Consider the following 16,481-nt stretch of genomic DNA (forward strand, 5'->3'; position numbering starts at 1 on the left):
ATGAGCGCAGGGTGCTGCCCGGGTGGCGGAGGGGAAAAGGCGGAGGCAGAAGCGGAGAAAGGCCGAGCGGCGGCTACGGCGGCTCTGCAAACCTGTCTGGGCAACATCCTGCACTGCCGCACGCCGGGGAGGACGCGCTCGGCTGCGGTGGCAACTCCCCGGTGGCTCTTGTCCCCTAAAGGTGCTTTTCCTCCTCCTCCTCCCCCCTCGGTTGAGACGATCTTGCGTGGAAGCAGACAGATCTTCCCCCCCGAAAAAAGGAAGGAACAGCAGAGGGAGGCAGGGCCCCGCAGCCCCGGGGGTGACAGCCGATGGGTGCCACAGCCCCCCCCCACAGTGCTGACCTGACGGCACCCGAGGTCGGCGTGAAAAGGGAAAGTGAGTGAAAAGCAGATGAAAAGCAACACAAGCGGACCCGGCACGGCTCAGCGCCCGCTCACAGCCCCACCACAACCTGGCACAACCCGGGGGTTTGCACCCTTCCCCGCTTGTGCACAGGATCCAGCCCCGCTCCTGGAGCACACCGGGGCTGGGGGGACTGCTGCACCCCCTCCCGAGCCGCGGTGGGTCTGCGCTCCATGGCACCGTGGGGCCACACTGCACCCTCCAGCGGCACCTGGCCCCAGGGCAGACATGGTTCCAGCTGAGCTGTACCCACAAAAATCCAGGAGAGCATCCGGAGGGGGCTCGGGAGCGCCCAGCACCTCCACCACGCGCAGGCAGTGCGCAAGACCTGGCGCTGCAGCGGTGCACGGCCAGGACTGGTACAGCCAGGAGCGACGGCTGTGTCACTCCCCTCCTGGCCAGGAAAAGAACTCGGGGACCCCAAATGCAGAGCTTTGGCTAATTTAGTCCATCAGCCTCTGCAGCTGTGCCCACGGCTCCTTTCAGTGGCAAAGAGCTCATTCACAAGCTGGTAAAAGCCTGAATTCACCTCCCCTGTCCACATCCACCCAAGTTTTTGAGCTGGGAGAATCAACCCTTGGGTCCAGGGACATTGCAGAGACAAGTCGGGACAACCTTCAGCGCCCGCCCGCTCTGCCCCACGGCCCTGGGAAGAAGCGTGGGGCTCGGAGCAGCCCGGCCGCGGCACCTGGAGAGCAGGAGGAACCAAACCTTACGGCAGCAGAGCCAGGAGCACACACCCAAGAGCTTTCAGCAACTGTAGGAAAGAGCTCTCCAGCGCACTTCCCGAGGAGTCCAAACACACCATGTTTGTTTTGCTGATAGAATGCCTCTGCCGAACACGTAATCACGAGACATTTAGCAATCGGAGCGTGCTATGTAAATACAACATAATTTATTGGTTCCATTTCAGAAAACGATAGTGGTATTTGTACGAGTGTCCTAATGATAGTACAAGAAACGAGAGTCACGTATGTACAGAGATTCCAGGACACAGAGAAAACTTTGTAAGGAAGAAGCGGTTAGTGGTACAGTTTGGTCACCGTTCATAAAAACCTTTTACTGTAAACCCTGCTCACCCACTCCCCCCAAATTCTAGGTAGACCTTATCTACCTACCTCGGGGGCACTGCAAAGCTCTCGTCGTGCAGCAGAGTTGCTTGTGCAAGCAGCAGGCGAGGCTGGCGGTCTCTGGCTGCACACCAGAGACTTTGGTTACCAGATATGAGCAGCTGAACGGGGACGCGCTGCTCGGGAAGAGGGAGAAGGCTCCGTACCCTAATGGGAAGCAGAAAATGGTCCACACGCAGGCAGTGACGCTGGAGGGCGAGCAGCCACTTCCTTCTCGGCAGGGGCAGCGTACCACAAGGAGACGGGGAAGTGCAGGTGTTTGAGAAGAAGCCTTCCCCGCGCCTGTCCCAGCACCTTCCCGCTGCTCGTTCCCACCAGGCACAGGTCTGCTCGGCCTAACGCTGCCACCACGGATCCCTGTCCCCTGTGGGGACATCGCACCCAGAGCCGCTGCTGGGCTGTGTCCGGGGAGAAGCTCAGCTCAGAGCTGGTGTAAGAGGCAAGAGCAGGTTCACACCAGCAGCACCGACTCCATCAGCAGCGGCAGCGCTGGTCTCGCCATCGGAGAAACCCGAGTCCAACTTCTTTCAGAGGGAGCGGGAGGAGGGCCAGGCCTTGGGGACAGGATGCCAAGTGGAGGGCGAGCACGAAGGCAGCTCTGTCCCAAAACTGGACTCACTGCCAGTAGAAGAGGCGCTGGAAGTAAACAGCACCCCAGGGGATCTACGCACACCAGCATTTCTTCCCCAAACCCCACATAACGTCCCTTCACGGGTGGGAAATGGGTGTCCGGAGGGAAGTACCGCTTCCAAGGCAGCACCAGCTACACGACACGGCTCTATCTGAAGCATCTGGCTCGGCTCGCTTGGTGCCACTGCGGTGAGGGGACAGGGAAGAGACACTACAGGGTGGCTCTTCCCTCCTCAAAGAGCGAGCGTTTCCACCAAGGGGCCCAAAATATTTTCTTTTTTTTTTTTATAGAAATTACTATAAAAAACTAGTTTATCTAGAGCATCTTTAAAAAAATATTCCTGCAATATCACAGTTTTACATTGAAACTCATCAAAAATATATAGATATCTTTAACAAAACGTCTCTGTTCTCCCCTTGAATCACGTCTCCAATGCAGGAGTGGGACTCGGGGTCCCCGGAAGAGACGCCGAGGTGGGAGCAGGAAGGTGTGATCTCAGTGGCACATCCGGGAGGTCATTTCCTTCTGTCAAAGGGACAGACAAGACAAGGCACCATGAATGAAGATCCAGATTGCCCGGTGAAGGTGTGGATGAAAAAAACCTCACCTTTGTTTAGTCGTAAATACCCTTCTCAGGCATGTGGTGACACTGTTACCAAGAGCTCCGGTTTGGGCAGGTCCGTGTTCCCCCCACCACTCCCATTCCCACACACCGCAGGACACCCTTCCACTGCCCAACAGCTCCGCAGGTCTGCTCTGCTGCTTACGGCTTTAGAAACACCATCACCACCTCCTTGGTCTAACAGGTCACATTCTCCATCTTCCAGACTCCTTGTGAAGGTGGTGGTGGTGTCGTTGCTTTTCAGCATGGGAAGGAAGCATGGGGAGGGGGTTTTAGACATCCATAAGGATGTGGACCTGTTGGAACGGGGCCAGAGGAGGCCCCGGAGATGCTGAGAGGAATGGAGCCCCTCTGCTGGGAGGACAGGCTGGGAGAGTTGGGGGGGGTCAGCCTGGAGAAGAGAAGGCGAAAAAGGGGAGGCCTGAGAGCCCCTTCCAGTGCCTAAAGGGGCTCCAGGAGAGCTGGGGAGGGACTCTGGATCAGGGAGGGGAGCCGTGGGACGAGAGCCGTGGGACGAGGGGTGACAGTTTTAAACTAAAAGAGGGGAGATTTAGATGAAATATGAGGAAGAAATTCTTTGCTGTGCGGGTGGTGAGCCCCTGGGGCAGGTTGCCCTGAGAAGCTGTGGCTGCCCCATCCCTGGCGGTGTTCAAGGCCAGGTTGGACGGGGCTTGGAGCAACCGGGGCTGGTGGGAGGTGTCCCTGCCCAGGGCAGGGGGTGGCACTGGGTGAGCTTTAAGGTCCCTTCCAACCCAAACCAGTCTATGATTCCACGATTCTAGGATCCACATCCTGGACAGCTAACAGGGCCGGGCTCATGCAGTTCACACGAACAAGGCAAGCTAGAAACACAAGGAGGTTGCTGGAGAACAAGTCAACTTGCCCCAACTGATGCCCAAATGACCGTGCTCAGATGTGCCTGCATGTCTTGACTCCCAGTTCCCTGACAGTCAAACTGTGAGGCCAACTGATTTCTTCAATTTGGGCAACCAGTTTTGAGAAGGTATCAGAGACCTCTGTGACTCCTCCGCTCCCAGCCCAACCCTTCTGCGCTGGCTGCGCACCCCGACAGACCACCGTGTGCCCTGAGCCCACCCAGACACTCACCAGTGGTTCCAGCTCCTTGGTGTCTATGAGATTGAACTCTTTCACAAAGTAGTAAAAGTGCTTGTAGCAGGTGTTCACGTGGGCTTCCGACCCCATCTGGGTGATCCTGTCGAAATGGTGGATGTAGACGTGGACAAAGACCCGGAAGAGCCTGGAGAGAATCTTCTTCACCACCGGGAGAAAGTTCTTCGGGAAGGGAGTACCTGGGAGGAAAGACACGACCAGGAGAAACTTTCAGCAAAGTTAAAACTGGTTCCTTGGGGCTAAAATAAATTGATAAAATGGATGGACTGAGACAAAAGGGAAAAAGGGTTCTACCCCCGGTAATTTCCAGTTCCCCTCTCCTTTTTCCTTTCCATTTTGGATCAGATTTTTCTAAGCACAGATTTCTTAAGTGACAGAGTGCTGCACACCATCGATCGCTGCTAGCAACTGAAAACAAGAGACCAGCCTCAGAGATTCCCAGCAGCTGTTTCAGTCTGATAGTTTTCTTCTACTCCTGTTCAGCATGTTTACATAAACAGCACAAAATACTAGATACGACCGAGCAACTTCCCAAAAGAAAGAGTCGATGCTCTTAACTCCCCACAGTAATCTCTTATTTTGATATGTCCTTAGCTCTTTGGTTAAAAATTAAAGACGTTAAGGTTCTCTTAAAGGAATCAGTTCTTCAGGATTTGTTTAGCCAGGGCCCTGCAGCGGAGCGGTCTGGCCAACCAGCCATCTCAGTAGAATATTACAGTTTAAAGTCCACACAGGTCTTTTCTGGAGGAATGAGGATCAGTTAAACCCTTTCAGTGCTCTGCACGAACTGCAGTCTGTGTTAAGGACGAGGAATCTGGTAAAAGCTGAGCTGAAAACAACAACAATTAAAAAAAAACCCCACAAACCCACAACCCTTCTGCTGTCGGAAACTTGTCTTGCCTCCCCAAACAGAACAAACACCCTGCTTAGAGTCCCCAGAGAGTCTTGCAGAAGAGTCCGAACTAAAGGCAACGGCAGCAGTTGTTTGGGCAACAGGAGGAACGGGTGAGGAGGATTTCAGCGTCTCAGCTGTCTGGAGAACGGGCTGTTTATGGCCCCGCTCCCCCCCTCTGCCTGTTCACGCCAGGTTTAAGCGGCAATTTGGCACGGGTGAAGGAACCCCATGGATGCTCGTGTGGCAGAAGCAGCAGACGTGTCCCCAACGGAGGCCAACTGCATCCCATCAGAGCTCCAACAGGATAAACAGCAGGGCAGGAGGGAGGGAGCTCTGCTGCATCTTGGCTTTAGCACCCCAGAAGACGGGAGCTCTGAATGGGATCAATCCCATTTACCTAATGCTTTGGATACGGAATTCTCACATCTTATTCAGCGCAAACCAAACAAAAACCCCAACGATCTTTGTCCCAAAGCCAGTACACGAAGCTGCGTTTGGATATGTAGATTTAGGTGTCTTAGGCCAAATTCTCATTTCCATCACCCTGGCAATAGATAAAACACCACCCCTCCCTCCATGCACATGTCAGCATCCCACCCAGCTGCAACAAACAGCCGAGTGCACGCCAGGAAGCACTGAGCTAGAAAGGGCAGAGTCAGCTAACGCCAGCCTGTAATAACAAAAAGGCTAATTATGGAAATGTGGCCACCATCACCAGGCTGATGCAGAGCACGCGGGCTGAACCCAAGCTAGCAATCAGCTGTAAAAGAGCTGTCCATCAGGGGACCACGTCCAGCATGAACTACTCAAGAGTCATGTCAGAGACTGACTTTTCTAAGAGCAGCCTCTTGTTTTCGCTGCCTAGGCTCAGCTTGGCTTTCCTCGAGGTATCCATGACTCCAAACGGGATCTGGTACAGCTCTGGGTGTTTTAGCACTCTGGAAGAGCTCCGAAGTTTCCCAGGTGCTCAGAAGAGCTTACTACACTGCCAGCCTCTGGGCAGCACAAAAGGAGATGGCTCTGCTACGCGGGTGACCTGGGCAACAGCATCTCCTGGAACAGAAATGGGACCTGGGGGCTCAAAGGAGAAGGCTCTGCACCAGCCTCCCTCCCTCCAGCTGCAACTGGAACTGAACTCACCAACATTAGTGGGAAAGATGTCCTCGTTGTTGATCTGTACCTCAATCCAGTCCATCAGGAGGTTCATGTACTGGGGAGCAGACAGGGCCGTGGGTTTCCGGTACTTGTGCTCGTCCTGCCATCGGTACTCGTACTTGGGTCCCCCCGACATGACGGGGCAGGACTGCTCTGTGCAATAGTCACTGATGGTGCCGTAGATCAGGTTGATGCGGTTGAAGAAGTCCACCACATGTACGGCCACCCAGTCGTTCTGCTCCTCTCCCGGCGGCAGCTGGACGGCAACTTTCAAGTCCAGGCCAGCGTTGAGCGAGGCTTGAGCCTTCTTGTGCAGCTCAAACCGCTGAGTCCCCGGCTCAAACTTGCGCTTGGGCCGGAAGGTTTTGTCTTTATTGAACACTTGCTTTAAAGCATGGGACATTTTTCTTCTCTTCTTTCTTTTCCAGGTCCGTAGCGATGACAGCCGGAGACGCAGCGCTGCTGGGCCACTTCCCGGGGCAGGGCTGGGGCGACTCTGATCTTCACAGAAACCTCCCTCTGCTCATCTGGTCCTGATCTGCAACACAGCACAGAAGGGCAGCGATTAGGAGCAGCTCTCTCAACAGGAAACCTTGTCTAAATCCCATAGGAAGAGATCTGGGATACCATCTGGGCCCTCGCCCCAGATCTGAGAAGGGGGGGAAGCCAACGCCAGCTTTCCTTCCTCCCCCGTCCCTTTACAGCCCGGCTCGCAGCAGAGGGGAGCTGGGCTGAACCAAGAGTCACCCCCACGAGGTCTCCCTTGCTCAACGTGGGGATGAGGGACCCACCCAACAACGTGGGGATGAGGGACCCATAGGGAAGAGGCGCGACGGGAAGGAGCAAAACAAGACGTCGAGGCGTAGTCCCCCCGTGCCCCCCAGCACCCCCTCGGCAGATGGCAGCTGCCATTCACCCCGACATCACCACACCGAGAGACCCAAACCCCACAGAAACAAGGAGAAACTCCACCACCTATTCACCTCCAATACACCAAATAGTTAAGAAGGATAAAACAAGTTGGGTTTTACCTGGATCAGACTTTTCACCTACGCTTCCCCCCCTCCTCTTTGGAAACAAGCCTACCGAAAAGGTAAGGTCATGACAACCTACAATAAAGTCCAGATCTGTTGCTGAACGTACTCCAACAAAACAGCCGTTTGAGCAGGAGCTGCGTGCGCTGTCGCAGTGCTAAAGACAGGACACAAAAGGGCAGAGGGGAACAAGAAGAAAAAGAAGAAGAAGTCGCAGCTCAGGCACCCGGAAAGAGAATATCCTGAAATAACACCAGCCCTAAGAGCAGCCACAGCCTCTTCTGCAGCTGCAGACAGACCATAAACATATTTTTCATTTCAGTTTAGCTCACTTCAAGTTGAAGGCTGGTTGAAAGCTGGAAGACCAGGGAAAGCTCGCCTTCCTCTTCCAGTGTGTGAAAAAGAATTAGCTCCGAGAGGGTGAGACACAAGTTGAGATCTGAAAGGATGCTGACGAGAAACACAGCGCTGTTTATCTGTAGCTAATTATACCTCCTTTGTTCCCACATCCATCTCCTCGTATAATTTGTGTCAAGCTGCTCTTTGATGGCAGCTTAAGGCAGAAAGCTATGTGTACCAAAAATATTATTTTACATGTGCTGGACAGAGAAATAAATAAAGGAACAGAAATTAACTAAAGCTGATGCCTTACCCAATCTGGCAAATAAGAGTTTCCATAATTTTACAAGAAAGCAAGCAAACAAATCCCTTTCACCAAGCAGAAATCTATGTAGATTTATACGAAGCCATAGTGTTGTTCAAGTAGGTAAATAGTATTCTCAAACGTTGGCAAGAAAATCCCAAATTCAAGGTCAAGACTACCTCTGCCACAATTCAGCCTGTCTCTAACAGATGCTGCATAGCGCTAATCAGCATTTCTTCTCTGGAGAAAGATTAAAAAGATTTAAACCAAGGCCTCTTGTTTCCTCATTTAATTACAGCAAGGAAGAAAACCCAAACCGCTTCAGTTCGTCCCACTAAGAACAGGCTCAACATTTCCCAGCGCTGCTTCTCCTGCAGGAACGGGCTCAGTAACCTCTTCTGTGCAGGAGCGGAGAGATCCAAACTCCTGTTGCAACACAGGCCACGACACGTGTTGGGAGAAACCGAAAAAGCATTTTAATGTGGTTCAGCGAGATTGACCCTGGGCTGTGAGGCGAGTTCACTGCACGCATGCTTCCGCTGCACACACGGCTGCTGCGACCCCGCAAGCTACCGTGTGAGAGTCAAAAGAAAAGAAGAAAAATAAGAAAACCCCCAGAGAACGTGTCCTTACGAGGTGTTTGGTCACACCACAGACATGGTTAGAGGAAGCAGCGAATGGTGCGGAGGGACATCTGAGCACGAGGCAGCAGCTTTGGTTACCGAGAGCTGTGTCACAGCCTCACCACATCCTGCGGCAAAACACTGAGGCGATCCGGCAGGGGCGGAAGCACCAGGGGACTGCACCCACCCCGCCACGGTGCCACGTCCGGAGCGAAGGCAGGACCGGCCTCCCGACAACCGACAATGTGGACAGCAGGTGCTGAGTCTGCAGCTCTTTCCAGCAGGAAATCAGTCCCAGAGAAGCACTTGCACGCAATGATTTCCTTACACTGGAGATGGAGAAAGAAATGGCCTTTAACACAAATAAGCCATAAAGAAGCATAAGCGTCGCCCTCCATACAGCGCCCCGGAGGACTGGCAGCATCCTTGGTGCGGTATGACTGTTTCTGCTCATTTTCTGGAGGATCTGACCAATTGCTCTGGCCGTGCTCGCATCCGTGCCGACCCAAGACTGCAGCCAGGCACCGTCCCTGCCGCTGGATAAGGATGCGTTCCTCGAGCAGGGGTCAGGCTGCGGCCGCAGGGCCCCGCATGGAGAAAAGGATGGGGTGAAATGGCAAAACTGCAGGGAAAAACCAACCCTAACATCCCCTGGGCCTGGCCACACATCAAGAAGCAAACACTGACCATTTTCCAGAAGAAATTGTCATTTAAGTAGGGTGAAGAGGCTTTTAATATGGCTTATTTGGTATCAAGGCAGTACCTGTGCTACAAACAAACTTCCTCTTCCTATGGAGACATCATTCATGAGAACTGGGGAGCTCGACACAGCAGCAATCGTCTCTCAGACGATTCAGCATCTGTCTGAAAGCATTAGCAAAATGAGTAGCTAAGACTTCAAGCAGATGCAGCCTATTTAATTATGGCCTTTGACTGCAACTGAGCTAAAAGAAACGTTTAGCTCTAGGAAAAAAGAAAAAAAAAAAAAAAGAAAAGGCAGAGAGACCAAAAGCATCCCTGACATTGCTCGAAGATGATATCACACGTACAACACCTACTTCCACAGGCAGGAGTCACAGCTCGGGCAGCACTCAGACACTGCCTTCACGCAGAAGAGAAAGGCAAGGTTAGGAACACTCAGGACATGGGACATGCAAAGCACCTGAATGGTATTTGCAAGCTTTAAAGATGAGGGAAAAAAAAAATATCCCCCTCCTAAAAGCCCTGCAGTACATTTTGTTTACGCCTCCTTTCCAGCCAGCCAAGATTACAGCACACGTCAGCGGTGCTCCGAGAGGACCTTGGCCATCCCTCCGAGATCACACAACCGCCGCAGAAGCCCCACGCCGTGGGAGGCCGTCCGGAGCACAAACAAACCTCCGGCTTCTCCGCTGCTCCCAAGGACAGGAGAGGAGCGGCTCGGTGCTGTGCCGGTTAAGGAGGCGACTTGCCTGCCCAGCAGTAAGGAGTGTCGAGGTCTGGCCCTCCCCTCCCAAAAGCTCGTTTTCTCCCCTTTCTCCCCTGCTCTCACAGCTCCAGCCCCAACACCCACTTCTGCCGGCGGCAATCCAGGGCAGGGCTCTGTCGTTCCTCTTCCCTCGCCGGGAACGGCCCGTCACGCCGTGCTGCCTTACTTTAAAAGCAGGCTCCGGGCAGAGGAAGCCCAGGCGGTCGCTTCCCCGGCTCGTGGGTACTTTTACACACAGCTCAGAGAGGGTACGGAGAAAGGAAAGACAGTCACCTCTGCTGAAACAGCGGGATAACGCCTCCCCTCCTTCCAGCATCCCAGCCGGATCCTGCCCTCCCCGCAGAGGCAGAACGGCTGAATCCCTCTTCCAGGAGTCCCATGACTGCTCCGTCAGCGCCTGCCCCGAGCGACACCCAGCACGCCCCTCTGCCGCTAACACCGTGCAGGGCTTTAACAACAGCCAGGAAAACGGGAAAAAAAACCAAAACCACCAAAAACCAAACCAAAAAAGCAAGCCAGCACGTCAGCAAGCTCCTACCTGCGCTTCTACCCTTGGCAGATTACTCGGCGATTGCTCAGCCCTTCTCTGCAACTTCTACGAGCGCTCGTAGGCACTGAGGCGAAGAGCTTCCTTTTTCAAAAAGGGGGGGGAAGAAAAAAAAAAAAAAAAAAGTCTGGTTTCATGCAGGGCTGCAATCCGAAGGCTCCCGCAGGCTGGGGAGGGGTCAGAGACGCGGCCACTTCCCTCCCGGTGACCCCAGCGCCGGGGCGGCTCACATCCTGCTGCCTCGCTGTTAAGAAAACCCTTAAGCAAACCCCAGGGAGCAATGCATTGCTCAAAATAATTGATTTTTCTAGTTGCCTTTTAGGGAAGCCACGCTGCTGTCCTGCGAGACGATACCAATATGGTATTGCTGCTCAGCGTTCACACCGAGACCGGCCGAAAGCTCCTTCTGCGGCTGCTTATAATTACAGCCCTTCGGTGACGAGCCTGTGCCGGGCACCCCGTCCCCGCGGCTCCCCGGAAGGGAGAGGGGAGCAGCGAACCCCCGCCTTCCCCCCGAGCCGTTTTCAGTGTCCTCACTCACCGCTAATGCCGTCGCTCAGGCCAGAGCTTCCAATACAGGACACAAAACCACCCGTGCCAGTTGGATAAAGCAGCCACAAGATATCAGATGCATCGAGCGCTTCAAGTAAAAAAGGAATTTACAGAGCATGCCCGAGAAGCAAAACAGCTTCAAAACAGACAACTTAAACAAAAAAAAGCAAAGACGGACACACACGCACGTTTTTTCCATGACTCCCCCCTCCTCCTTTCACAAATACCTTCTCACGGCCATTCTGCACTAGTTCAGTTTCTCGGTACAAGACAATCTCGGGGTTTCCTATGATCAAAGGAGAGATTTTAATACGGAGAGCGAGGATCAGACCAACTACCGCAAGCAGGGCTGGACCGGCCCTAATGACAGCCAGTTTCTGCACCTCTGGAGCCAGTCTGGCAACCAACAAGACAGCTCTCCTTCACGGGACGAGGTTTTCGGCTGCTCTTTTGAACTGTTTTACTACATGAGAAACGAAGGTCTGTCCCCGAGCTTACCTCGGCCAGGGCAGAGCACAGCGAGGAGCGCGCGGGGCGGAGGAGGAGGGCCGAGCGCGGCCGGCACGCCTGGCCATTCATAATCCCGGCGAGACGACAATTCCACGTCAGCCGGCTTCCTGTCTGGCACCCGGTCCGGCCTCCCGGCCCAGCGAGCTGCCAAGGCTTTCCCAAAAGCTCATCGTTCCCCTCTACAAGCTCCGTCACCGTCTTTCTGTCCTTCCCCCTGCAAGACGGCTCCACGCTGCTGCACGAGGGGAGCTGAGCAGCTGCCCGGCGCTACCCTCAGCATGGAGGGTAAAAAACGGTAAGTTTTTCCTCCAAGCTCGCTCCTGGCAGCAGAAGTTGCTCGGAAGGTAAAGGAGAGGAAGCAGAGAGCGGATCCGGCCCAGCTGCCCCTACAGCCCCAGGCTGGGCGAGACACCAACGGCGAGTTCGGACTGCCGCTCTGCAGGACAATATCCACATTTTTCTTTCGGAAACTGCTTTATTAGCAGCCTTTGCAACAAACTTAACAGAGCCGTTCAGAAACGCACATTTCAACTGTCGGATTCTCAAAGTTTAGGCAAACAAAGAGCCCTCTGTATTTCACCACAAAGTCAGTTTTAAGAAAAGTCTTGCTGGTCACCAGCCACCCCCCATACCCCACAATTTAATTCTGCTGCACAATTTGGAAATTCCCAAGGAAGAAACGATACCCACACGGCATCTCCCCGACACCCACACCCCGGCACGTCCAGGGAAGAGGCTTGCTGAGGAGCAGCACAGTCTCTTTACATGCCTCTGAGCCATGCAAACGCAGAGCCTCTCTGCATGGCCGCATACATAAGAAAAGGAAACAGCATAATAAAAGATCCAAAAATAGTTATACTGGGCTTTAATTGGTACCTTCTTTTTTCCCCTGAAAGGTTATGCATTCAGACCAATTTTAAAGTCAAATTAGTTTATATAATAAATGGAAAAGCCCTGTTAAATTAAGCCGTGGCTGGGTTAGGAGAAGACCCAACCGGGGCAAGCAGAGCCCATCGGGCAGCTGCCTGCTGCTGCCCGCGCCAGATGGAAACACCACAAAGCCCAGGTCACCCAGTGGCGAGAGGCACTGTTCAACCCTCCCGAGCAGGACGGAGGAGAAGGCAGTCCATTGCTCAACTCTGAGCTCAGGATTTAGACCCAGACCACGCAGCGACAACAGGAGGGAGGTTATGGGTTCCTCCCACAAGCAGATAGCGAGGGGAGGCAGGTACAGGAGCGAGCACCAATGGGGCTGGATAACCCTTTCCGGCAGGGGAAAGGGAAGGCTGAATCGCCTTCAAAACTTTGCCCGCGACACGACTGGATTTCCAGCGTGGGCTGTCCCCCCTCCGGCCTCCCAGCAGTCCTCCCCACAGCCACAGAGGGTGGAAAAGCCACACGAGAAAGTAACTTTTGTAAAAGATCACCCTTCCCACTTTCCCTTCCCCAAAAGGGGAAGGTCAGACAGCCGATGCTGCAATTTTAAAATCTTCATTTGAAAGCCTAGAAACGACCGCAGTGTAGCGGGAACAGCTATCACCGCCCTGAGCGTTACTGATTCAGGACCAATTTTCTTGCTTCTTACGTGACATCTGCATCTATTGCAATGTCAGAGCCGCAGCTAATTTGGAAGGTTTCCACAGATCGTGCTCACCCGTCCACGCCGGGAGGACGGCTGCGTGTGGAGGCAGAGCTAATCCGCTGCAGGCTTCGCAGATGCTGCATTAAGCTGACAAGCTGGGTCACGACTCCGGGAGACAGGTTAACTGCACAAACAAATATTTCTAGGATAAACCACAGGCAGTGGGTGGCTGACGGCATGCTAAGAGCAGCTCTCTCTCTTCGAGGTCTCAGGGGTCGGATTTGGCAGCCTGCTCCTTCAGGAAGACCTTTCGCTGTCCTCCAGCCCGGCTTTGTCCCCACTGGAGGACTCGTAAGGGGCAGCGCGGTGTTTATCGAATCCAAGCTGTGAGCTACACGTTTCTTCCCGCTTTTTGCGGGCTCCACGTTCTTGTCCTCACTGGGCAGGGATACTTTTGAACCAACAGCAGTTTCATCTACTTTAACTTTGGGGTCTGCCCCCACCCAAGTAAAAGGTAACACCGGTTTGGAGCGCAAATTTTCCCTTAGGCTGATAAAATGACTACAGCAAGCGGCACGATTTTAACAGCGTGGCTACGGGTTCGAGATGACAGGAGCCGCCATGGCTGTGAGCTCCTTCACCCAGGGACTGAGCCGGAGCAGGAGCTGGCCACATGGCCAACCCTTCCCACGGCAGGGCTAACCTCACTGACAAATACCTCTTCTCCCCATGGTAATATTTTTGCTTTCGGGAAAAAAAAGCAGTATTGTTTCTCGCCGAATGCAGATGCCCACGAGGCTCGCTCTTCCCCTCCACGAGGAGATATGGCAGTAACCCAACACGTTAACGTGTCTCCAGGCAAGCAATAAGCCCACTGATGTGGAGCTAGAGATCACCCCAAGATTAACCACATCATAAGACCTCCTGCCACACAGCGAGAGGAAAAAGAAGAAGAAAGAAAAAAGGCCCAGACAGCAGCCCCAAGAGAAGCCTGCAGTTAAGAGGAAGAAAAAAAAACTACAGTGGTTTTCAATACAGCCATGGGCCTGACTCGGCTCCTGCTTCAAACTGAAGCAGGTTTTGGATGGCTCTAGCTCATTTTCTGTTCCACAGGCTCCCTCAGAGCCAGCGCAGAGGCACGTGGCCACGGCCGTGATTCTCCAACCCCAGCCGGTACCCGGGAAATACAGCACCGCGGTCCTCGAGCAGGCGACAGCGAGCACCGAGCACGGCCACAGCAGGACACTTCCACCACGGCACAGCCCTGTGCCAGCAGCACATGGAACGTCCGGCAGCGTCACCACGTTTGCCTCTTCTCAAATCGACTCAACAACAAAGCCAAGGACTTCATCCAGGCTTTTCTGCTACCGCAGTGATGGATTTTTTTGTGCTGGCTCTGCATATTTGCAAAAGCGGGTTTTTTTCTGGCCTTCGCTGCCTCTGTTCCTCCCCTCTGATCCCCGGCCGCTTCACGTACTTGGAGCAACAACTGGCCCATTTCATCAGGAGCAGAACAGCACTTTTAGCACATCACCAGCTCCGGAGGGAAGCAAGCAGCAGACAAAACCAAGAATCACAGATAACTCAGCCTCCCAGGGGCGCCTGGAAAAGGGAAGACAAAGATGCAGCCCAAGGTGTGCTTTTTATTGAAAGCATTAGCTGGATATTACGTATTTCTAAAGATAAGCTCCTAAACCTCCAGCAAAGCTGGTTATGGATACACTTACAGCAGCATTTATGGCTCAAGTATCACAAAATACTTTCCTGGCTCATAAAGAAATTAAAACTCAGAAGTTGAAGGCAATGCTTTTCCCAGGTCTGACCGCTGTGCACAGGACTGGTTAGGTTTTGCAATCTCTCTTCTCTGACCCCACACGCTTTCACTGCTGACAAGGGAAACAATTTCCTTTGTGTACTGTGGCCATAGAGATCCCTGGCCCATTTACAAAGAAGCACGCGCCACAAAACACGGCACACGTCAGTACAGTCCAACCTCCACAAGCGGGACTAAATCGCACCGTTTCAGGTCGGGTGGTAATTCAAATCCCATCAATGAAAGAGCCACATTAGAGCCAAATGTGGACAAGGAAGCATCTGGCCAACAGCTCCCGCACTAGACGACAGCCGAAGTCACGATGGAGGACTTTGCTCAAGCTCCTGAGTACGCTTCAAGCTCCCTAAGCCTCAGCCAAGCGGACAGCAGAGCCTGTTGCCATTTCTGATGATGGCACAGTTGACTGCGCAACCCCAAGTAACGTGACCAAAAAAGCATCCTAGATCATGAAAGGTGAGCCAGGCAGAGGGAACCAGCCCGCTGCTCCACGCCTGGACCTGGCTCTGCAGCACAAACCGAGCGCACTGGGTTTTTTGCTACCACACCACCAAGCTGGCGGGAACTCCCCTCTCCTCGCTTTCTGGGGATTTTTAAAAGTTACCGGCTCACCCTCCTGCCCACGTTAACTTCACAAGTATGTGACTAAGACAGAAAGTGAATCTAAGATATGGAATACACAGTCCAAGAAACGACAATAGATAAACACAGAGTTGGATGTGAGCCTAAAGCTTGGAAAGGAATCAGAGTGCAAGGACAAAGCCCCGGGGACTGTGATAAACAGGTGGCTGGGGAAATTTCACATCTCCTCGCAAAAATCCCCCCCCTGCCCTGCAACTTGGCAGAAGACTTCCAGACCGGAAAGGGGTTTTAAACAAAGAGGGGATGGAAATTGAGAAAGTGTGGCCACTCTTCAGCTCCAAGCGCTAGGAGAGGGGGATCTTGCCTTTCACTAACACCAGAGTCCACGACAGAGAGGATTTTTCCAAACATCTGTGCCACATGCTGGACAACTTCAGATCCCTCTTTCCTCTCTCTCCAGAGGACTTCCTGCCCTTTCCTTTTTCTCTGTCCTTCTCACACACAGGAACAGTTTTCTTCGAAGGAGTCGAGATTATTGTACTGCAGATCACAGCGGAGGCGGCTACTGTAAGATCAGCATTCCTGTGCTCATAGCAAGAGACAGAAGCAGAGCAAGAGTTTGCTTTCAAGCATCACAAGTTCTCCCTCACGACAGCCGAGTCGCAGCTTGGAAAAAAAATAATGGAGAATTCCCCATTTTTCCCCAAGCACTGAAAGCGATTGAAAAGTTTGAACTTCAGGGCTGCGCCTTTACCTACAATAGAACCATTTATCAGCACAGCTAGAGAAGGACAGGGGGGAAACAGGCGGAAAAAAATACAAGAGCACCCCAGACTGTAACTTCACGGTTACGCTGGTAAAACCTGGGGTGGTTTGTTTTTTTTTTTTTCCGTCGTTATGAGATTTTTGCTTTCCTAGCAGAGCCTGCAGCCGGCACCCCTGGGGCACCCCCCAAGGCGGGGGGTGACGCCGTCAGCCGGGTCCCGGCAGGGGGGGACACAGTCACTGCCACGGCCCACCGCAGCCCCGTGAGGCCGTTTCTCCTCCAGGACGGGCGGACACAGGCAGGACCGGGCTTTGCCCCCCCTTCCCCCCGCCCTCATCCCCGGCGCGGCCCGGCCCCTCCGCGGCCTCCCCCCC

At 53.5% G+C, this 16,481-nt stretch overlaps 1 protein-coding gene across 1 annotated transcript; it reads right to left on the bottom strand.

Annotated features, from left to right (window-relative positions):
* Positions 1–2,661: 2,661 nt before the first annotated feature.
* MOB3A (MOB kinase activator 3A) lies at positions 2,662–6,511 on the bottom strand. The gene is made up of 3 exons (XM_009885047.1): positions 5,955–6,511; positions 3,896–4,098; positions 2,662–2,691 (listed from the first exon to the last, which is right to left on the bottom strand). The coding sequence occupies exons 1-3, from the start codon at positions 6,370–6,372 to the stop codon at positions 2,662–2,664; spliced, it is 651 nt and encodes a 216-aa protein (XP_009883349.1). The 5' UTR covers positions 6,373–6,511.
* Between the last annotated feature and the right edge of the window lie 9,970 nt (positions 6,512–16,481).

The sequence above is a fragment of the Charadrius vociferus genome, unplaced genomic scaffold, assembly GCF_000708025.1.
Source record: "Charadrius vociferus isolate BGI_N301 unplaced genomic scaffold, ASM70802v2 scaffold1225, whole genome shotgun sequence".
Lineage (NCBI taxonomy): Eukaryota > Metazoa > Chordata > Aves > Charadriiformes > Charadriidae > Charadrius > Charadrius vociferus.